Genomic DNA, 25388 nt, shown 5'->3' with positions numbered 1-25388 from the left:
GGGTTACCTAACTAACCCGAGCGCATGGTGAAGCTGTTGTTAGGCAAGCGATGAAGTCGTGCTCCGAGTTGGGCTGTTGGCGGGCTGCTTGGATAACCCATGCACAAGGTAGAGCTGTTGCTGGGCGGCTTAGACTGCCTACACATGCGCGAGGTGTTGCTGTTGTTAGGTGGTGATACAATCATGGATGATTTAAATGCAAATTCAAAAACAGATAAAATTCAAAAGCACTTATTAGATTTGTCCACTATTCACTTCCACTTTTATTCACTGGGTTATTTTCGAACTATTTCGATTTCACCACTATACTCTTTTGTTTGTTGGGATGGCTGCTGCGCTGCCTTGCCTTTGCTGCTTGCCTATGCCGCTCTCACTCTTCTGCTATGCCTGTGCTGCTTTGCCTTTGCTGCTCTCCCTTTGCGGCTTGGTCTGTGTGTGTTTTCGCCTATGCTGCTCGGACTTTGCTGCTTGCCTTAGCTGTTTGATTTTCTAGCCGTCGCTCACTTCACTTTTCTCCAATTTTTGGTGTCGCTCACTTCACTTGTTTTAATTTTTGTATTTTGCTTTTTTTTGTTCACTCGCGTAACTGCAGCTGCGTTATTGCTGCTTGCCTTTATTGCTATTAGAGCCATATATGGAAAGGCAGAGTTGAGCGACTAGACCCAAATTGACCACAAGGAAAACCAAAAGCCCGAGGAGATTGTTGACGCTCCAGACGATTTTGTGCGTCCAAGAAATTTATAATTTTTTATCGAATAACAGAGAGTGTGGTTTTTTTGGCAAAGTGAAATAGTGCATTTGCCAGGTGTATTTGTTGTTGTACTTAAATGAAGTACAATACTACCTGCAATCTTGTGCTTTGATTTTGTGGGCAGAGTGCCAAAAATAAGTTTTGGTCTCCACTTCACACAGCACAATGGGTTTTGTACATAAATGATGCACAAATTAACCAATCTATTGCCTTAAGCTTGCAGAGAACAAATCCAAAATATGTTTGGCTGTAACTTGCGAGTTGCTAAAGCGGGCAAATTATGCACTTTCACTTTAATAAAAATCGCCTTATTACCTGTTATCCGGCTCGAAGGACCAATGATAATTCGGGTGGTGGAGCACGGTGCTCGCTTCGTTCCGTTGATGTGGTTGGCCGTGGGGAAACGGGAATACTTATATTTAATTATAAAAATTTGGAACCACACTTGACGTGCTGGTAACTTCTTTTCGGATTGGCGGAATTGCAACGATCGACTGAGACTCAATTCGTCTCAGCAACATTGCCCGGACCGAGCGGAACTCGATTCGTTCCGCCGGCCACCCCATCCGAAGCGAAGGCGTGGACGAGACGCTCGACGTCAAGCAGATGCACGCCGTACCATCAAGGATAGGCACGCAACACTACAGTCCATCCACTATTATCCTCGCCTCCACGATTTCACGATTGCGACTGCGTGCACATGCACGTGGAGACAGCCGAGTTTGCAACGTTTACAACGTCGTCCATTACCACCGGCGCCAGTAAGGTCTCTGGAAGACCACACATTTCAACTTTTCCAGAACTTAAGACTGGCAGATAACGAGTTCCACAGGGCAGCGCCAGTCGAAGTAATCTTGGGAGCGGACGTGTACTCCCGGCTCATATTGCCCGGGTTACAACCTGCGTCTATGGGCCAACTCATCGCCCAAAATACGACACTGGGATATATAATATCCGGTGTCGTATAACATCGGCACAATAAAGTGCACTGGCTGCCAACGCCTCTCACATTCACCACCTACCCAGGATCGAGTTAGACCCGAGTCGTCTCGCCGACCTCGGAAGGTGGTGACTTCTATGCAAATTGGCGGCATGGCAATGACCGACTGAGGTTCCATTCATCTCAGCGGCATTTCCCGGACCGAACCAGACTCGATTCGTCTCGTCGGCCACCCAGTTAGTTAAGTTAGTTTTAAGTAATTTATTGTAAACTGCATTTGCAGTAATACTGCAAGGCGGGGAGAATGTTGACGCCGCCCCCGCCCAATTTCTTTTGCCACGTCTGTATCGGCAGATCAATCTTTCCTTTTTCTCTTTTTCCAAGTTTTTTCGAAGTTTTAATTCGCGCGCAACTAAACACTAACTAAATAGTTGCGCGCTCTCTCCTTTTGGGACATCCTAGCGATACAGACGTGGTAAGTGTTTGTCGAATTTATTATATTAAAATTACATATATTATATGAATCTTTTGTTTTATTTAACATTTTGTGGAATATATTACGCTAACCGTTTGCCCACGGCCAACTACATCTTTGGAACGAGCGAGCACCGTGCTCCACCACCCGAATTATCAGATATTTTTTTTGCACAAAAGCTTAAATTTCTTACATGTATAGATTCATATTCCAAATTTCTAATCGTAAAACATATAGAAGACAAATCAAATTTAGAAGAAAAAGTTTTGGAACTGTTACAAACATTTCCAAGTGTTAAAAGTATAGTTATTGATAATGAACCAGGCTTAAGTACGATACAGTTCAAGTCTTTAATGAAAAGGATAAATGTACAAATTTATTATTGTACACCACGCCACAGTACAAGTAATGGCCAAATAGAAAGAGTTCATTCAACACTGATTGAAATCTCCAGATGTTTAAATCAAGAACACAGCTTAATTAGTAATTTTGAATCAATTATGAGAGCAGTTCAATAGTACATATAATAAAACAATTCATTATGTAACAGGTAAACAACCTTGCAACATTTTATTTAATAAAGAACCTCACGAAAATATGAAAAATGTGTTGCAAAATGAGCAAGAGAAAATGCTAGAGCATCATAACAACATCAAAGGCTTCAAAAGAGTTATCAAAAAGGAGATATTATATATGAAAAAATTTATGGGGAAAGAAATAAATTATACCCCAAATACAAAAGACAAGTAGTATTAGAAGATTTAGGAAATACGATTAAAATACAAAACAGAAACAGAATAATTCATAAAGATAGCATCATATCTTAAATCTTTTACCTTCAATATACAAGAAAAAGAAATTTTTGTCTAAAAGTTGTCACATTTAAAAAGACTTCAATCAAAAAATAATTAGAAGTCAAAGATAATATAAAATGTATCTAAGAGTCAAATTTAAATAAATTGTACATATAAATTAAGATTTCAAAATGGTACTGTTTAAATTGACAAAATAGTCTATAGCCTCAAGTACTGTATCCCTTTGAACCGGGACGCTTCAATTTAGAGGTGGGGGAGTTAATACCACCAGTTCATATTACATGAACATATTGTTACAAAAGTAGTATTAAGTTGTATTTGTATTGCTATATGCATCCCTTATTATGAACAATAGTTGTAGGTATATGGAATAGCATTTGTCTTGTTGTAGACATCTGGCGCCGCGGCTGTCTGCTTGTCGAAACAATAGACATCTGGCGCCGCAGCCGTCTGCTTGAACAATTGCAGAGTCTGGCGCCGCGGCTGTCTGCTTGTCTGCATTTGGCGCCGTATAGCATTATGTTCTGGTAATTTCCAGACGCAATATTCTAGAAGGACACGTCGGCATCAGCCAGAAGTGCGTGGCTATATAAGCCGTAGCAGCGCCAACGTAATCAATCAGTGCTAATAGTAAACTGTTATAGTGTAGACAAGTTGTAAAATAAAGAGTTGTTGAATTGAATTAAACAGTTTTGGTTTTATTCGTCAATCCAGAGATACGAACCTAGCAAAGTCAACTAGCAAGCAGTAAAAATCGTAACAATTAGTGTCAGAAGTGGGATTGTCAAATAATCCAAATTCAAGATGGTTAAATTCGGAGAATTGAGAATTCAGCAATTAAAAAAGGAACTGGAGGAGCGTAATTTGCCGATAAGCGGGCAAAAGGCGGATCTGCAGGCACGATTACGTGAAGCAATGGAAGCGGATGCAATTAATGTGGACGAGTTCGAATTTGTTGGGCCAGAAACTTCTACAAAGGTAGAAGAAAAAGTAGAAGAACAACGAACATCATCAAGTGCGGACATGAACTTGCTGTTAGTGGCTATTAAGCAAATAGAAAATCGTCTGCCACAGCAAATAGCTGAAAATACAGAAAATGCAGTGCAGACAGAAAATCGTCTGGCACAGCAAATAGCCGAGAATGCAGTGCAAACAGAAAATCGTCTGGCACAGCAAATAGCTGAAAATACATCGCAGTTAAAGTCTTGCCTTACACAACAAATGACTGAAATAATACGCAGTTAGAGAAGCGTTTGTTACAACAGATTACAGAAAATAATGCACAACTACAAAAACAAGTGCAAGAGAAATTTTCAAAATTTGAAGACGAATTATGCACAATAAAAAATGACGAAGAAAATTTAAGATCAGAATTTCTTCAACTGAGTAATTGTATGCGAGAACTGCAACTACATGGCCCTGCACCATCAACAAATAATCCAAGATTGAAGGCACCCACATTCGATGGAAGTATTCCATTTCAACTTTTCAAACTTCAGTTTGAAAAGACAGCAATGGCCAATAACTGGAATGCAGCGGACAAAGTAGCGTCCTTGTTTGTATCATTGAAAGGGCCTGCGGCAGAAATCCTTCAGACTATTCCAGACTGTGAACGGGACAACTATGAAGCATTGATGAGTGCGATAGAAAGACGATATGGTAGTGAGCACCGGAAACAAATATACCAGAACGAACTGCAAAATAGAGGTCAGAAAATGAACGAGTCATTGCAAGAGTTCGCAACTGAAATAGAACGACTGGCTCATTTGGCAAATGCAGATGCAGCTGTGAATTACATTGAGAGGGTAAAAATTCAATGTTTCATAAATGGAATTCGTGATGTGGACACCAAACGCGCCACATATGCATTGCCAAAAAGAACGTTTGCTGAAACGGTTTCGCACGCCCTCACACAGGAAACAGCTTCCCTACTAAGTAAACCAGCACACAAGGTACAAAGGGTTGAAATGGAACAACCGGCACTGATGGAAGAAATATTGAAGACTCTGAAGACAATTGCTGCACAGCGAGTAAATACAACAGGCAGATGTTTCAACTGTAGAAAAGTGGGTCACTTTGCCCGAAATTGCAAGATAAAAGTAAACCCATCAAAATGGAAACAACCAACAGAACACCGAAAGAGGATTCACCACAAAAATGCGGATGCATTATCACGTCGCCCTTGTCCACTGGAATGTAAACATTGCTCCAAATCAGAAGGAAAAGAAGGTATAATCGACGTGCGATTACTGAATATAGAACCTGAAGATGATTGGACTCCTCACCGTATCAGAATCAATCAGCTGGAGGACCCTGATCTTGCAAAGCTGATAATAGCCAAAGAAAACGGGATACGACCACCAAAGGAACAAATAAGTAACGAGAGTCCAACGGCAAAAGCATATTGGGCCCAATGGAACAGCATAAACCTCGTTAATGGATACCTTCATCGTACCTGGGAAAGCGAAGATGGCAAACAGTCTCGTCTGCTGATCATAGTACCGAAGTCCTTGATCCCGCAAGTGTTGAAAGAATATCACAATGGACCTAGTGGAGGGCACCTTGGAATTACAGAAACTATAGAGAAGATTAAACAACGGTTCTACTGGATCGGTTGTCGAGATTCCATAGCAGAATGGATAAGTAATTGCGTAGAATGCATGGCAGCTAAAGGTCCTAAAGCCAAAAGTCGCAGTAGGCTACAACAGTACAACGTGGGATCACCATTTGAACGAGTCGCAATGGATGTTGCAGGTCCGTTCCCAACCAGTACGGCCGGAAACAAATATCTACTGGTTGTCATGGACTATTTCAGTAAATGGCCAGAAGTATATCCCTTACCAAACCAAGAAGCGAAGACAGTAGCCGAAGCGTTTGTAGAAAATTGGATAACAAGGTTCGGAGTGCCCGTCGAATTACACTCAGATCAAGGCAGGAATTTCGAATCTTCCATTTTCCAAGAAGTCTGTACATTATTAGGCATCTACAAGACACGGACAACAGCGTTACATCCACAATCAGATGGGATGGTAGAGAGATTCAACCGAACGCTCGAAGAACATCTGCGGAAAATCGTTGATAAAGATCAACGGAATTGGGACAAGTGCGTCCAGATGTTCCTGCTGGCGTATCGTTCAGCGAAGCACGAGACAACTGGTTGCACGCCAGCAAAGATTATTTTCGGATCTGATCTGCGACTCCCTGCTGATCTTAAGTTTGGAACGAATCCTACAGCTGTAAGAAATGATGGAGATTATTGTTCTGCCTTAAAGGAAGAAATGAATGAATTGCATCTAATGGTAAGACAGCATACGCATCTGATGAGCAATAAGATGAAGGACCGGTTCGATCAAGCGGCATATTCAAAAGGTTTTGAAGAAGGTGATCTGGTCCTGTTGTACAATCCACTTCGAAAGAAAGGCTTGTCCCCGAAACTGCAGAAAGCCTGGGAAGGACCCTATATGGTGATGAAACGACTTAATGACGTGGTATACCGCATACAAAGAAATGGAAAAGCACGATGTAAAATGAAAGTAGTACATTTGGAGAGGCTCGCCCCATTTGGTTCAAGAGGATTTGTGCCTAATCGGGACGATTAGGCTTTAGTGGAGGGCAGTGTTACAAAAGTAGTATTAAGTTGTATTTGTATTGCTATATGCATCCCTTATTATGAACAATAGTTGTAGGTATATGGAATAGCATTTGTCTTGTTGTAGACATCTGGCGCCGCGGCTGTCTGCTTGTCGAAACAATAGACATCTGGCGCCGCACTGTCTGCTTGTCGAAACAATAGACATCTGGCGCCGCAGCCGTCTGCTTGAACAATTGCAGAGTCTGGCGCCGCGGCTGTCTGCTTGTCTGCATTTGGCGCCGTATAGCATTATGTTCTGGTAATTTCCAGACGCAATATTCTAGAAGGACACGTCGGCATCAGCGAGAAGTGCGTGGCTATATAAGCCGTAGCAGCGCCAACGTAATCAATCAGTGCTAATAGTAAACTGTTATAGTGTAGACAAGTTGTAAAATAAAGAGTTGTTGAATTGAATTAAACAGTTTTGGTTTTATTCGTCAATCCAGAGATACGAACCTAGCAAAGTCAACTAGCAAGCAGTAAAAATCGTAACAATATTCTTATATCGGTATTCTGCTTGAGACGATTGTCTCATGTCTCTAATTGTCACTATAGTAATTATTGACCCTGTTAGTCAGGAGTCTCATTTTGGTATTCTGGCAGATACAGTAAAGTAGTATACTGTATAGTAGTATACTGTATCTGCCAAAATAACAAAATGAGACTCCTGACTAACAGAGTCACTAAATGAAGATTGTGACAATTAGAGACATGAGACAATCGTCTCAAGCAGAATACCGATATTAATCTGTCATAACATGACACTTTCGACCCATATGGTCCGTATTGAAACATTATATGTACTTTGCTAATACTGTCGACCTTAGGTGGTCTCAAAATGTAATTCATAGATTGTAAGATGAATCTTTCCACTTGTAACATATGTCCTATCTCACGTGGATTGTAGATAAACTTCCTAGAATGAAAGATTAATATTTGTATCTAGACTTAAACAAAATATTGTACATAAGAAAATATAATAAAGAAGACGAGGCAGTTGCCCGTAGTTGCCCACGAGAACTCGACGGACTTATTAATTTGCATGGTATTGCAATTATTTTGAGCTCCAACTTGTGAGTTGGCTAACCACTTACAATCAAAGTATTCAAAAAATCTACTGGATAGTTGCATACTTCGCTATTATCCTCGCCAAAAACTGTAATAAACCTGATGCGATTCAATACATCGTTATTGAAAAGTCCACAATCTTCATTATTTGAAGCTAACACAGCTGACTTTAACATTCTATCTTAAAAAATGGTTTTATAAATATCTCCAAAAGTATCATGTACCATGTTAGATTTAACACATGCAAATTTCTCTTTAGAAATTGAACGAATTTCAACTCTTCGCGGAGTGCTTTTTTGAGATAACGTTATATGACTGAAAGCGAGAATTCTGTCCAACTCGTAATAAAATTTTCAATTGTGATGCAAGAGGAACAATATTAGCAATATTTGTCTAAAATCTTCACGTAATAAACCAGTTTTTCCAGCAAAAACCATTTGTTTTTTGTTTTTATGAATCATCGCATAAGTCTCTCAACAATGTATCAATACATTTCATCACATGTAAGGGACATATCGAAATTTCATTAACAACACAAACTGCAGCCGAATTAATAAACCCGGGAAAACTAAACTTTTTTATATTCGGTACTGTATTTTTCATCAGATTTATGGGCAGTTTAAAAACATTATGGAGTGTCTTTTCACCAATGAATAATGATTAAACAATTCCACTAAACTCACAGGAAGTACTTCGAAAATTAAGAGAATTCCATTCCCGAACTATAGTCATTTGGGTGAACGTTTTCCCACAACCTGCATAAGCTGTCAAACAAAATACATTTGATCCGGTATCGTGATACTGAACTTCATAAATAACTGTATCAATAGCATTGCATTATTTCCGCTATCATAAAGTTTACTGTTGGTGTAGGCATACCCAGTGACGTACATGTAACATTAGGGGAATTCTCATACTCTTGCAAGATTGCACGATAACACAAAATGCAATAATCTTTTACCAAAATATGCAAGGCCAAGAGAGCACCCATTGCAGAATCTAGTGATATATGAACGGATGATTCCGTCAATTTAATAATAACTATCGTGCATGACTATTGTGAATTAGCGCACCTTCTGCATACATTCTTAGCAAAACACTGTAACTATAAAGATTTGTTACAGTGTTTTCTTAAGAATGAATGCAGAAGGTGCAAACAAATCTTTATAGTTACAGTGTTTTGTTAAGAATGTATGCAGAAGGTGCAGAAGGTAGAAATTGTAAAATCTATTTACAACCTACTTTCCTCAACAATTTAACGGCGTAATATGTTTTTATGTAAAATGACAGGTGACACAGGGTTGCAATTATATTTTTATAGTACGTGTCATTGCACGAAAATTAACATGGGTTTTGGTCTTACATATTTTAAAGCCATTGTAAATAATTTTCAGGGGGAAATACACCATTGTGTATTATCAAAATATCGTCGATTTCCAATAATGAAAGAAACATCTACAGTTTGTCAAGAAACTCTTTACACACTGAAAAAAAAAACATATTTTTTTACTTTGCATGCAAAAATAACGCCTTTAGTTATTTTTTTCAATATTTTTTTAATGCAGAACTATTAATTAGTAAATTTTAAATTAGTATGCACAAAAATAAAAACTATACAACGAGAGGGAAAATTTTAAAACAACAAAATATGAGTTTACACATATTTGACACTGTCAAGAAACTCTTTACACAAAGTGCTTTAGCTACGGTTTAATAAACATATTTAATAACTTATACTATCTTAATCTAACTTTAATATTTGGTGTGTCCCCCCTTAGCATTAACTACGTGCTGGAGGCGTTTTTTCAGGGAATTAACTAGCTTTTGGACGTCATATTCAGAGGGTATCTTTTGCCACTCTTCAATCACTGCCGTTTTCAGCTCTGTTCGATTTTGGGGCTGCCTTTTTGCCACTTTTTTTTTTAAGTGTGTCCATAAATTTTCAATTGGGTTAAGGTCTGGGCTCTGGGGAGGTGTGTCAATCACCTTTTGGCAGTTATAAAGGAGCCATGTCCGCACATTAAGCTCTTTATGCTTGGGGTCATTATCCTGGTAAAATTTAAATTTAGTCTTATTGTCGGCAATAAACCCAAATTTTTCGGCACTCTGCTTCGAATGGGTCTTGAGAATTGAGAGATACTGCTCAGCATTCATAGTATTTTCTATAAATGCCAGCTCTTCGACCCCTTTACTGCTGATGCATCCCCAAATCATAACCGACAATTTTCCAAATTTAACAGTCGGAATGATGTTGCGCTGATCCAACGCTGTTAATGCCTTGCGCCATACTCTGGTTGGTCCATCATTATAATACAGCATGATTTTAGTTTCGTCACTGAAAATGACATCATCCCATTGATCTGCCGGCATGCTGACCATGTTAACAGCAGAAGTATAACGTTTTTCAACATTTATCTGGGAAAGCAGCGGTTTCCTTCGAGCAACTCTTGAAGTGTACTTATGCCGCAGAATTGCTTGGCGTACTGTTTCGTGTGAAACGACTGTGCCACATTCTTCTTCCAGCTCTTTGGCAAGGGTTCTGGTAGAAATTCGGGGATTTTGGTCGATCTTACGCATGATTAGGCGGTTATCCCGTTCGCAAATCTTTTTCTTACGGCCACCTCCACCTTTTGCTTCAAGTATGCCTTCATTTTCCGCGCGACTTAAAACATTATAAATTGTTTTTCTGGAGACACAAAACATTTTTGATAATTCTGCCGCAGATTTTCCCAGTTGGTGATTGTAATAAATCAATTGGACTACATCGAAGGTCAATCTTTTTCCAGGCATTTTAAAAATTTCAAAAAGTCGCTTTATGACACGCGTTTATCAATATTTCACAATTAAATGAGAAAGAATTCAAAAAGGCGATGACTGCAAAATCATAGATAGCGGTAAAAGTACCGTTTTTTCTTCAAGAAAAACAAAACACAAGCAAAAAACAAAATGTGTAAAGAGTTTCTTGACAGTGTCAAAAATGTGTAAACTACTATTTAGTTGAATTAATATTTAACCTTGCAATATTTTGTATTTGTTTTTGCACTTATTAACTAAGCACATTCTATTCAACAGTTCTACATTAAAAAAATTAGATAAAATTTAACAGAAGGTGTTTGTTTTTGTATGCAAAGTAAAAAAATGCTGTACATTTTCAATGTGTAAAGAGTTTCTTGACATACTGTATGTACATTACACCCATCTCTAACGAAATCTTCGCTAATGCGTTTGCTGGAGTATTTACGATAGAAATAATCGCAAATAAATTACACATTTGTTTTGCTGAGTTAAATCTATTTGCTTCATTCAGACAAACTCTCCACTCATTATCCTTGGACGAATGTTAAAAATTACATTCTTTCTATGAACGTCTTCATATGATTTTGGCCCTTTTACATGCAACAAAAGCTATCTTAAACGGAATAGCGTGATTTCTTTAGGGGATACCATGTAAATATACAAGTAATAATTTTATCCCCCCCTCGTTGTCTTTTACGTCAAGATTTTCTACCATCAATCCAAACATAATGCAATGTAATTTTTGAATAGGTATATTGATTAGCGGATGGACTTAGTTTCAATTGAAAGAAAACGAATAGCCTCGTAAGCTTAGGATTTTCTACTGCTTATCGTTCTTGGCCTTTGCCAAATATAATATTTTGGCTTTGTGGCAAATGTGTCAAGGCAAATTATGGCATGAGACTGAAAATACACTGAACATTCATACATTTATTCGCCACACAGCCTCTTTTGATCCCACCTATAGACCATTCAAAAAATTTCTAACTTCATATACTTCAACTTGTACTTGCTGGACATTTTCGTTTGTATTTCCGCTTTGAATTTAAACAGTTGCACTGTCGACCTTATATACACACTTTATAAATATTTAATACTTTTAACGGTAAGTAAATAAGTATGGATTGTTGGGAATGACAACGCTTATCTAAAGACTTTCCTCTAACATCAACGGAAACATTATTATCACTTATTGTACTTATGTACATACATATGTGCATACAAGACTCATAACTTTGCTAAAAGCATCTTTATTCCAAATGTTAGATATGAGTGCTTTTAACTTCGATTTGAATACACGCACAACTATTTCGTGCCTAAATTGAGATGATTCATTCGGATAAAGACAAAATCACTTTACGACCTAAGACTAAAGACTCTCTTACTTGATTCGTTTGTAAATATTTTAGTAATATTGCTATACACAACTGCCCTCAAATTCATTTAATACTGTAAAATGTAGTCGATATCCTTCTATGGCTTACCGATCTAAACGGGGTTAGATCACCCAAATAACAGTGTTTGGTTATATAAAATCCGGGTCAATGTGCGTAGGACCGGCTGTTGCGGAAATTGACATTCTTCACCTACAGTCAGAGTCAAAATAAATTGTAAAATACTTGTTTAAAACATCTTGTTTTATTCAAGTTTTTGAATTTTTTAAAATGGTATTTAAAACTCTTCAAGTGTATGAAAAAACAAAAGCAAAATTCTTTATAACAACAACAAAAGTTATGGAAAGTAAACTTAAAATACTCATATTTCTGGCGTCAGAAGGTAGTGTACAAAAGAACAATAACACTGGCCTACACTCATTTTGGTGCCTAAGATTTTATACCTGATTTTGAATGTATTTTGTGAGTTGATACGAGAAAACAAGACACGTTTTCCATATCAGCTCTTGTTCATAAGAAAAAATCATCTAATAGCGGGAATGTGGTTCATCCTACCTACTATTCCGACTACTGATGCGCACAGAGCTGCACCAAACCAAAAATTTTTTTTGTAGGCCAGTTTAATTGGTTTATTCACATAAATTTCCAGAAGCCAATATATGAAACGGCTGACCTCATGCAGGACAGTACCATACAAGCTTACATTACTTAGTGTATGCCAGGGTGTATGAGTGATGCGCCATGCGATGGCTAGCAAGTGCTTGCAAATTAGTACACGGAGAAATTAAAATGAGAATTGTAAGTAAACTAGAGCTGTCAGCTGACATCTAGTAGCGGCAGAGAACGTATATTTATAGAGGAGGTCCAACAACGGACAAGCGTGTGAAATGTCAAAAGCTAACAAAATGCGATGAGTGCATTTCACCACAGCTAGCTAAGAAGGAGAAACTTTAACAGTGACGCGTGAACAGAGCTGAGCATTCAATGAAAATTATGCTCAGAAATATACATTCTTATTACAGACGTATGTTATAGCCTTGACAGACGGCAGCGTTAACCCTGATTAACTGCGCCCTTAATCAGATCCAAATTTATAGGTGACAGACAGCAGCGAAGCGAGTTACCGAACAGCTGATTGGCATATTAATAACATTTTCAATTTTATAAAACAAAAATGGATAGAAGACAAGCATTGCGATTGTTAGCCGCACAGATGATGCAAATTATAAATTAAATATAAATTATATATAAATTATACATGCATGCTGTATTTTGCACAATTTTCTAAAAATATTAGAAATGCAATAGCTCTGAGTTTTCGTGAGTATAGATGTATAGAGTAGCAGAAAACAAATATTAGTACACATAATTACAAACATCCATTTTTTAAAGAGATCATTTTTTATTTAAATTCATTTTCTGTTACATTATATTATGTTTTAAGACTAGAAAATAACAAAACATTTCATTAAATATGGTGAACGAAGGTGGCAGCGGACATGACGGTGATGGTGACGGCAACGAAGGTGGCGGCGGACATGATGGCGATGGCAACGGAGGTGATAATGATGGGTCGGACGGCGGCAACAATTGGTTTAATGTTGAATTCTAAAAAAAATTAACTTTATAAATGCATGTGTTTATATAAATAAAATAAATTCGTTTTTACCTCGGAATACGAGTATGTCTCTATGTACAAAGCCGAATTAACGGCAGTACACCCTACTATGCGATTCACAGCATAATAATGCTTCCAAGGCGAGGGACTACCACCAGAGGGGCCAATTTTGGTTTTCTCCTCTCTGAAAGTAGAGTTATTAATGTGTTAAAAGAAGAAATCTAATTATTGAAAAAACTCACCTGTATTTCTTTGTCATATTTTTCACTTTGCAGTGAATTTCCTCGGCGGTGTATTTTTGTGCCATTTCCTGCGAAATCTCATTGTATATATGAGCATTTCGCTTTGCACGCCGGAGGTCGTGGGAACGTGCCTCTCATTTTTCCAGCAGCTCCAACTCATCCTTAAAAGTCCACCCTGAACGCTTTTTTCTGCCAGCCATCTGAAATTAAAACAAAGATAATAATTTTCGTTTAGAAGGCAATGCAAAATAATAAAATTACTTACTTTTAATCTTCAATCGTCGCTTTTTACAATAATTTTGAATACATTTAAACGTAAAACAGCTGTCACTGTTCTTATTTTTCATTCACAATAGAATACAGCTGTCAATTATTAACAATGTTGCCAACGAAAATCTCACAAACTCCCTAAAATTTTGAGAGTTATGTTTGGATTCAGCAACGGAGTTAGCTGTGGTAACTCCTGAATTAATCCCGAAAAATGCAAATAATCTGGTTTAACGCTGCCGTCTGTCAATGCTATTAGTCTTTTGGATATAATTATATACGTTTACATGCAATCATATTAATTGATATGATTATCATTTTGATATTTTTCTGAATGCATGCAAAACTGATAACATTCTAATAAAATTATGCTATTTTCAAAACTATATTTGTAGTTAATGTGCGAATAAGAGTTATTTATTAAATATTTATAATGTTTGATAATATTATATAATTTCATATAAATATGTATGAATATGGTTGTATATACATACATATATGCATATGTATATGAGATACCCTAAAACGCTTAATATTATATATTACAACAATATCATATGTAAATCACATTTCATCATTTAAATTTTCATATGCATCTAGATATTAGCACATAGTTACATACATACTTATTTAGGTAGAATTCAAATTCAAATTGTAATATTATCATTTATCAAAAAAAAGTGTGCGTGCACTGCTCTATACCCAACAAACACTGGAATTGGAAATTCTCAAACGTTGGAGAAAATATTAATTTTCAATTTGAAATTCATCATTTATTCAATTTGAAAGACAACATTTTCTCAAACGTTTCTCAAAGGCTATTTCTCAAATTAGTTTCCATCGTTTTACAATTTGATAAAAATCATTTTCTCAAATATGTATATGGCATGCCGTTTCATTCCGTTCAATAATCAATCATCTGTCAAAAAGTATTCATAATTAAAAAAACGTAATCGTGATGTGCAGCAATTTTGAAGAATAAAAGTGGAAGAAAGTATAATATTATAAATTTTTGTTATAATTGTGATATTTCGAACAGAAAATGCATACTGCAAAGAAAATAAAAAGTGAAGTGACGCAGATATTTGACTTGCTCACAGATAGTGATGGAGTAGAGAAAAATAAAAGCCTGGGTAGATGCGGATATGGAGGAAAGTCCTTTTACTTCCAATAGGGTGGAATATGAGTTTAGTGATATAGAAAGTGATGATTCCGTATATGAGGAATCTAAAGAGGCATACCATCAAAAATTTCCTACCGCTGCCACGGATATGGAATTCGAGCGGACTACATTGAATTTTTTCCAACACGCCAGCAACAGAATAAAAAAAAGAATTGAATACGAAAACAAAAAGAATATGTCAAATATGTCATCGGTAATCGTAGATTAATTAGTTCTTATATTATTGCGCGACAATTTTAAATTTAATTTTGTAAGTTGTAATTGGATTATTCTTAAGTTTTGCACTTAAATTAACTTTTTCGTTTGTTCCCTTATCTTAATAATGTACATTATTTTCGTTACTTTAAATTTAAAAATGAAATTTTGTTACATTACCATATTATTTATTGTTTAATAAAATGTATGTACATATATATGTATATGTACTGCGTACAATATACCTCTATAAATTCTTATATAAATAAAAATTAATTTCAAAACTTAATTTCAACCAGTTCTTATTTTTAAATCAGTGGCAACTTCAATTAATGTGATTGGAATTCGTTCCATTCCTCTCGTTTCATATTTGAGAAAATGTTTGAGATTTTGACATTCTCAAATTAAGAACAAAGGAAAATTTCATATTAAAAATGTGGCTTTTTGTTTGAGAATGGCTTTGTTTTCAAATTGAAATGACTTAGAGAACAAACGTTTGAGATTTGAAATTAAGGTTGATTCTCAAACGGATCTCAATTTAAGAATCAACAAAAATGTTCATTGGGTATGTACCTACATATGCATATGTGTACGACATTGCCAAACAAATAATGTACTCAATGAACATTTTTGTTGATTCTCAAATTGAGATGCGTTTGAGAATCAACCTTATTTTCAAATCTCAAACGTTTGTTCTCTAAGTCATTTCAATTTGAAAACAAAGGTATTCTCAAACAAAAAGGCACATTTTTAATATGAAATTTTCCTTTGTTCTCAATTTGAGAATGTCAAAATCTCAAACATTTTCTCAAATATGAAACGAGAGGAAAGGAACGAAGTCCAATTACATTAATTGAAGTTGCCACTGATTTAAAAATAAGAACTGGTTGAAATTAAGTTTTGAAATTAATTTTTATTTATATAAGAATGTATAGAGGTATATTGTACGCAGTACATATACATATACTCGCATACATAAATATTATTAAACAATAAATAACATGGTAACGTAACAAAAATTCATTTTTTAATTTAAATTAACGAAAATAATGTACATTCTTAAGATAAGGAAACAAACGAAAAAGTTAATTTCAGTGCAAAACTTAAGAACAATCCGATTACAACTTACAAAATTAAAATTAAAATTGTCGCGCAATAATATAAGAACTAATTAATCTACGATTACCGATGACATATTCTTTTTGTTTTCGTATTCAATTCTTTTTTTTTTTATTCTGTTGCTGGCGTGTTGGAAAAAATTTAATGTAGTCAGCGGTAGGGAATTTTTGGTGGTATGCCTCTATAGATTGCTCATATACGGAACCTTCACTTTCTATATCACTGAACTCATATTCCACCCTATTGGAAGTAGAATGACTTTCCTCCATAGCCGCATCTACACCTGGGATCTCCAGGCTTTTATTTTTCTCTACTTCATCACTATCTGTGAGCAAGTCAAATGTCTGCCTCACTTCACTATTTATTTTCTTTGTAGTATGCATTTTCTGTTCGAAATATCACAATTATAACAAATATTTATAATACTATACTTCCCTTCACTTTTATTCTTCAAAAATGCTGCACATCACGATTACGTTTTTTTTAATTATGAATACTTTTTGACAGATGATTGATTGATTATTGAACGGAATGAAACGGCATGCCATATATTTGAGAAAATGATTTTTATCAAATTGTAAAACTATGGAAACAAATTTGAGAAATAGCCTTTGAGAAACGTTTGAGAAAATGTTGTCTTTCAAATTGAATAAATGATGAATTTCAAATTGAAAATTAATATTTTCTCCAACGTTTGAGAATTTCAATTCCAGTGTTTGTTGGGTATATACACACCAACATACAAATATGCGTACACATGTAAATATGTGCCTATGGCATTCCTTCACAAATAATGCATACACAACTTACATACCAGAGACCTGCATTGAGTATGATCGATCCTGTTTGATCAGCCTCGCTCAAAACGGTCACAACTCAGCACAGCGGTTTGCAACAAAATTGTTCGATCGAGTTTCGTGCTCAAAACGAAGGAGTTCGATCAATTGATATGATTGCTCTGCTTACTGATTGAAACTGATTGTTCGGTTCCGATATGATGATTGGAAATGATTGTACAGAAAAACACGATCAAGTCCAACGATGCACGAAAACTCATACATCGATCAAGTGTGCGTTTGAATTGATTGTGATTGAACCAATCAGATCGAGAATTGCCCTGCAAATATGTATGTGCATAGTTGTATATACATATTTGTGTGTTTTAACGGAAACAAGTTGCGATGCATAAAATCCAAAACATTACTGCATATAAATATTTCTTCATTTTTAACGCTTAAAACTAAAATTCAATTAATGCTTAAAATTAATAAACAAAGGTAATGCTTAAAATATTAGGGAACACAAATTTAAAAATTTTGTCACTTCTTCATTGAGATCAACAAAAACTTTAAATTTAAATAAATAATAAAAATTGTGAGAACTAAATATCTTATAGAATTTAGTCCACACAAAGGCCCACCCTATTGTTCACAAGCATATATACGCAGCGGTAAAACCACGCCACGAAGATGGAGAAACCAGACATGCAGATAAAAGGACAACAAGAATGCATACGCAGCGGTAAAAACACGCCACGCAAACCAGACAAGCAGACGAAACAACATCAAGCATGCATACGCAGCGGTAAAATCACGCCACCGCCAGCAACACACGCCATCCCAGCAACACACGCCATCCCAACGCAACATGTTGCGAATGTGCTAGCACGCAACACAGGCTTGGTGGGTAGTTAGATGGCGGATGATCAGTCAGTCAGCACGGGACTGTGACAGCGTACGCACGTCCGGGCATCAGACTATGCAGTGAGTTTATCCTCTGGCTAGTCTTGGTATCCTGACTTGTGAACGCCGTATGTTAAGGGTGAGCTCGGTAGTGAGTTTATCCTCTGACCGACTCAACCGTTAACATCGCGGTCGCTAAGACAGTCATCCGGGATCTTTAAAGCGTGTGATTTAAGTCGTCAAGTGAGTGACACCTACGCGAGCGTCGGCAGAAGTAGCCGAGCGTAGGCAGCAGAAGCAGCAGCGTGTGATTTAAGTCGTCAAGTGAGTGACACCTACGCGAGCGTCGGCAGGAGTAGCCGAGCGTAGTCAGCAGAAGCAGCAGCGTGTGATTTAAGTCGTCAAGTAAGGGACACCTACGCGAGCGTCGGCAGAAGTAGCCGAGCGTAGTCAGCAGAAGCAGCAGCGTGTGATTTAAGTCGTCAAGTGAGTGACACCTACGCGAGCGTCGGCAGAAGTAGCCGAGCGTAGTCGGCAGAAGCAGCAGTGCGTGATTTAAGTCGTCTAGCACCCAGGAGCGCAGCAGAGCGGGGAAACGGTATTGCCCTAACGGGGCACATCGAACCGTTACCCTAACAGCGCCGTCCTCGGGCGACGACTGTACACCGTCGGAGACGTGGATTAATATATTATATTAGGTATTAATATAAGATTGGAGAAATAAAGAACGATTCGCAGAAGAGCCCCAACATTTACAAATTTATTGTAACGAACCCTGGACACGGCGAGTATACTTCAGCAATTATACTTGTAAGAAGTAGGGGCAGCAAAAAGCTTCGTTACAATTGGCGCCCGAGCAGGGACCCTGCGGATCGTATATTATCAGGAAAACGACATTTAGTACGGAGATGGCAGATCTCATGTGGTTAGATAACGTGTCCAAGGAGCAACTAATCTCCTTCGCACAGAGTCTGGGAGTTGACCACATAGGCACCACGCGGGAGATTCGTAAGCGGGTAACTACATTGGCAGCCAAGGCGCACGGAGACCCGGAAGTAGAAGAACAATTTTTAAAAATGGAAGCTGCATACAAAGCAGGTGAGATCGCTTCACGAGACGAAGGCGATCAGAGGTACCGCGAGCACTTTCGCAGAATCATCACGGCTACAGCCGCCACAAATCAACAGGTTACTTCAACAGAACCACATTGTTACATTCGCACCCATCATTGACCAGGTGAGGAAGTGGTCCGTGAAATACGACGGCGGGCGAGACCCATTAGCGTTTGTCGAGAGATTAGAAGAGCTCTCCGAAGTGTACATGGTGAATATGGACATTCTTCCAAGAGCCATGCCCGAATTATTGTGCGGTACCGCTCTCCAATGGTATCGCAACAATAACGAACATTGGGAGAGTTGGACAACCTTCAAAAAGGACTTTCTGCGCTTCTTCCTACCAGCACGTTACTTCGAACGCCTCGAAGATAACATACGGCAGCGAAGACAACACGTTCGAGAAAAATACAAGGACTACGTTCTAGCTATGCAGAGCTTAATGCGACACGTTGGGTATAATCCGGAAGAGCGGCTGGAAAGAATTTTTCGGAATAGTCACACCGATTATTTGCTCTACATTCAGCGGCGAGATTTCGAGACGCTGGCTGAACTCATCACACTGGCAGAAGAGTACGAAGGGATATATGAAGGGCAACGACGAGGAGTAGAGCCACCTCGACGCGAGATGACGAGACACATTATAGGTGACCACGAGGCGAGACATGCAAGTAGGCCGTTACCACGTCCACCACAACACCACGCAACGGTAGAGGCGTATCGCCAGCAACCATCTACGAGTAGAACCTTTAGCCCTGGAAATATATGCTTCAGATGCGGTCAGGAAGGTCACTATGCTAGGGAATGCCGTAATCCCAAGAAATTGTGTTGCAGGGAGTGTGGCCGAGCGGATGTGCTAACGAAAGAATGTTGTCATAAACAACAGGGAAACGACCAAGGGTTTCGCCAAAGACAAGGCGCGGCGAACCCACGGGACTCAGCGCCGAACAACCAATAATTATGCATCAGGAACGCGGCCGGCTATACGCCCTAATCACGCTGGGCGGAGAACCGGCGGAAGCCGTCATCGACACCGGCGCTTCGAAAAGTTTTATATCACCACGAGTTGCAGAACATATGGACGCAACCGGGAACAGTAAGAAGGTGACCGTAGCTATCGAGATACAAATGGCCGATGGCACCACCAGCAAGATTTTCGACGCCGTGGAGACCACCATTCAACTCGGACAGACATCGCTAAAGGCAGTGTTACACGTGATGCCCGGAGCGATTGATGACGTCATACTTGGATTGGATACACTGGGGAACATGGGAGCTATAGTGTCCTGCGGAGGTCACCAGGTAGTGCTGAAAGCGTCAGGTGCAGGCAACCCGCACCATGTCATCTAAAGTCGTAAGCAACGTAACCCTTACTACGCCAGACACACGCCTGCTAAAGCGAAGGATGAAGAAGAAAAACAGACGAAAACTTAAGTGCAGGAGGGTCAATCGACTCGGGACTTCATCGGCCGTCAACCAGAGAAACGAAGCGGCCCGTATACGTGATTTTTTAGACGAAGAACTTCGAAAATTTGAAAGCATGAGTGGAGTGACGACTGTGGCGGAACATAAAATCACTATGACCGACAGCCGACCAATCAAGCAACGATATTTTCCGCGGAATCCAGCGATGCAGGCCATCATCAACGCCGAGATCGACGAGCTGCTGGCGAAGAAATGTATTGAGCCGTCTCACAGCCCACACAGCGCGCCGATTGTGTTGGCACGGAAGAAGAACGGTAAGTGGCGTTTATGCGTGGATTATCGGCAACTCAACGCCCGATCTGTACCCGACGCATACCCCTTACCTAGGATACAACATATACTTGACAAGTTACGAAGAGCAAGGTACATTAGTAGTCTGGATCTCAAGAACGGCTACTGGAAGATACCTTTGGAGCAAGGCAGCCGCCCGTATACCGCCTTTACCGTACCTGGGCGTGGCCTATTTCAATGGCGCGTGATGCCATTCGGCTTACATTCGGCACCAGCGACGTTCCAGAGAGTACTCGACCAGGTCATAGGCCCGGAGATGGAACCACACGCCTTCGCCTACCTGGACGATATAATCGTCATAGGCTCTACATTCGAGGAACACATACGGAATTTGCGAAAGGTACTGCAGAGACTACAGCAGAACAACCTTCGAATTAACCCTGAAAAGTGCGAGTTTTTTAAGAAGGAACTCCGATACTTAGGTCATGTGATTAGTGACAAAGGCATCCACACCGACCCCGAGAAAGTTGCAGCAATCCAGGAGCTGAAGCCCCCAACTAACGTGAAAGAAGTCCGTCAGTATCTTGGGATAGCCTCTTGGTATCGCCGCTTTGTGCCAGATTTCGCGACCATGAGCCAGCCGCTCACAGCTCTCTTGAAGAAAGGGAAACACTGGAAATGGGGACCTGAGCAACAATCAGCATTTGAAAGCATCAAGCAAAAGTTAACGGAGGCTCCCGTCCTGGCATGTCCGGATTTCAGCCAGGCATTCACTTTGCAGACGGACGCCAGCAACATCGGCCTTGGAGCCGTACTGACGCAGAATCTGGAAGGAGGAGAACGCGTAATAGCCTACGCCAGCCGAAAATTAAATGAGGCAGAGAAAAACTATTCAGCTACCGAAAAGGAGTGCCTCGCCATAGTCTGGGGAATTCGGAAAATGAGACCCTATCTAGAAGGATATCGATTTAAGGTGATAACCGATCACATGTCACTGAAGTGGCTGAATTCCATAGAGAGCCCTTCCGGTCGTATAGCACGATGGGCTTTAGAATTACAGCAGCATACTTTCGACATCGAATATCGTAAAGGGAAACTCAACCAAGTAGCAGACGCACTGTCCCGACAGCCGCTAGAGACCATAAGGCAAGTGACGACGATGGCTCCACAATGCAAATGGTGGCGAAAGCGAGTAGAAGAAGTTCGCGCAAACCCAGAGAAGTACGCAGATTATATGGAGAAGGATGGCCAACTTTACCGCCACATTCCGTGTAGATCTCAGGATGAAGAGGCTGTACCCTGGAAGCTATGTGTGCCTAAGCCCCTCCGCATAAGAGTGCTACAGGAGAATCACGATATACCTAGTGCAGGACACATGGGCATACGCCGGACAGTAGCCCGAGTCGCCAATAGATATTACTGGCCAGGAATGTTCCGCGACATTAGCCAGTACGTACGCCAGTGTGAGTCCTGCCAGAAATACAAGGAAGGACAGCAGAGACCAGCAGGGAAGATGCTCTCACAGGTGGCACAAGAACCGTTTGCCACAGTTTGCACCGACTTCATCGGACCCTTACCGCGATCAACCCATGGCAATACAATGCTACTGGTGTTTTTCGACCGCTTCAGCAAGTGGGTTGAATTAGTCCCCATGAGGCGCGCTACAGCTGAAGGACTTAGTCGCGCATTTAGAGAGAGAATCCTCGCGAGATTTGGTGTTCCGAAGATCCTTATTTCGGACAATGGTGTTCAGTTCACGAGTACATTATGGCAACACTATCTAAAGGAATTAGGGGTACGCCAGCAATTCACGGCGCCGTATACACCTCAAGAAATTCCCACGGAAAGAGTAAACCGCACGATCAAGCGATTTATTGCACAACTCAACAAATCACGACACCAGCAATGGGACGATTTTCTCCCAGAGATTGAGCTGGCAGTAAATTCCAGCATCTCGGCCTCCACAGGGTATAGCCCGGCATTTCTCGTACAAGGACGAGAACCGCGACTGCCAAAGGCCCTTTTCGACGAAGTTAATATCGGCACAGGTATGATACCCCCGACGGCTGAAGAAAAGTACGACAGGATGCAGAAAGCCTTCAGAATCGTTCGACAAAACATGGAGAGAGCATCCATGGACCAAGCCCGCCACTATAATTTGAGGCGTAGAAAATGGACCCCCGCGATCGGAGAGCTAGTTCTGGCGAAGGAACATCATCTCTCTAAAGCCGCAGACGGTTTCGCCGCAAAGTTAGCCCCGAAGTACGACGGTCCTTATAAAATTCTAAGATACATTTCACCAGTGATCGTACATGTCCAGAAGGTCGACGGTGGCAAGGAGAAAACAGTGAACATCAGCGAATTGAAGCTGTACAACAGTTTCGCGGCAGTGTAAAATAAATAAATAAACATTACAAATTTAAAAAATTACAAATTTAAAAATTACAAACGTAAAAATTACAAATTTAAAAATTACAAATTTAAAAATTGCAAATTTAAAAGTTACAAACTTAAAAATGAAAATAAATATAAATCCTTACTACAACGAGCATGTCTACCGACCAAAACGAGTACCAAACGAGTAGATCAAAATCATTCGACCGTGAGCCGTCAGTAAGATTAGACATCACAAGAATTTTTCTAAGATAAATACACACAAGATGAACGACAACGATAAATGGACGCAGAGCGTAAAGCGATTCCGCGAGCGGATGGCGGAGGAGCAAAGGAAGCTCCCCAGGATGCAGCCACTAGAGGCAGCGGGCACTTCAGACACTAGAAGTGCCAGATCAGCACGCGCAGAGGCTCTGAAAGCAGCGGCGCAACATCTGGCGCGACGCACAGGGGTAGCAACAGCCAGTCACGGAACCAACGCTTGCGCGGCCGACGTACCCAACGCCGCCACCACTGTGCACACCACCGACCGTAGCGACAGGGCAGCTTCCGCAAAGGCTCGCAAGGCGCAAACTGCCATGAGGCGCTCTATCGCAGCGCACGTAAGTACGACGCGCCGAGCTTCTTGGACTGCAGCGTCGCAGAGAACCAACCTGGCCGCGGAGCCATGCGTCGTCGGCAGGATTAGTTGCAGCGAAGCGTCTACCTCTGACGATGCCACCGTCCCATGGAGGTCGCCGGTGATCGAACTATCATCCGAAAGTGAAGACACGCTACCGGAGAACGAGAAGGCGCAACTTACCTTTCCAGCGGGGCCAAATGGAGTCTGCCTGTATCAAGCAGACTTACAATCTCTGAAGGACGGATGCTGGCTTACAGACACGATCATTGATGCGTACGCTAAGCACTTGGAAGCAGAATTTGGACCGAAAGGTACAGTCCTTAGCCCATTCGTGGTCTGGCAGCTGAACCAGACAGGAAGACGCGATGAAAACTTCCGCCACATTCACCGCTGGATTCGCAACATCGACATATTTGGACAGAGGGTAGTACTAGCGCCACACAACACCGAGCACCACTGGTACCTCCTCGCCCTATCCAACCGCGAGCTCACGCACCACGTCACGGACACAGTCTGCTACCACCAACACCAGATATGGACAGCAGATTCCCGGATGAGGGGTAAGGTCACCCACGCAACCACGGCCTGGCGCGAATTCCTCCAGTGGGAATACAAGGAAAGAGGCGGAGAAGGAGAATTTGAGTATCGGGAACTGCTGCTAGACGTACCCCAGCAAGAAAACACGGATGACTGCGGTATATACGTGCTGGAGACAATAGAGCGGGTCATGCGATACATCGGACGAGGCGAAGGGGCGCTCGGATGCATCTCCGAACCCTTCACGGCGAAGCTGGCAGCTGAAAAGCGAGCCCAAATATTGGCCACCTTCAGACGACACCAAACCACACCCGCGCCCATCGTTGAAATACCAGCACCATCATCTGCGGAAGTAGAGCTGCCACCCGAAGGTATAAAAATCCCTATCGCCGAAGCAAACGGAACAGCATTGGAGGCTTTCCCGGAAATTGCGGATAGAATCCGCAGAGGCCTCAAGGACCTCTCAGACGGCATGGGGAAGCATCGGCTAAAATTTAATACAGCCAAGCTTAAAGTTTTCATGTACCGGTGGGGCGTCCACATCACCGCAAAAGCCACAACAACAACCACGGCAACTAAAGGACCCTAAGGAGACAATTTTTCTAACTTTCGTAACTAAATTTAAGTTATATTAATGATTTTTTTAAGTCTACGTATATATGTATATATGAAAACACAAAAAAAAAAAAACACAAAAAAAAAATGAATGATGAATTTATATGAAAAAAATAAGAGGAAAATTTTTTTTGAAAAAAAAAATATTGAACAAAAGAAAGAAAAAAAAAAAAGCACAACTTGCATAAGTGTTTAAAAAAAAAAAAAGAACAAAAA

General features: G+C 40.0%; 2 protein-coding genes across 19 annotated transcripts in view; one reads left to right on the top strand and one right to left on the bottom strand.

Annotated features, from left to right (window-relative positions):
* The window catches only part of LOC115066185 (synaptic vesicle 2-related protein), a 795221-nt gene that overhangs the window by 566852 nt on the left and 202981 nt on the right, over window positions 1-25388 (bottom strand). The gene's annotated exons all lie outside the window — the stretch shown is intronic.
* On the top strand, window positions 19031-20601 carry LOC125777163 (uncharacterized). The gene has a single exon (XM_049451426.1). The coding sequence runs from the start codon at window positions 19497-19499 to the stop codon at window positions 20244-20246; it is 750 nt and encodes a 249-aa protein (XP_049307383.1). The 5' UTR covers window positions 19031-19496; the 3' UTR covers window positions 20247-20601.

This window comes from Bactrocera dorsalis, chromosome 3 (assembly GCF_023373825.1).
Source record: "Bactrocera dorsalis isolate Fly_Bdor chromosome 3, ASM2337382v1, whole genome shotgun sequence".
NCBI lineage: Eukaryota > Metazoa > Arthropoda > Insecta > Diptera > Tephritidae > Bactrocera > Bactrocera dorsalis.
This window is presented reverse-complemented; position numbering and strand designations above follow the sequence as displayed.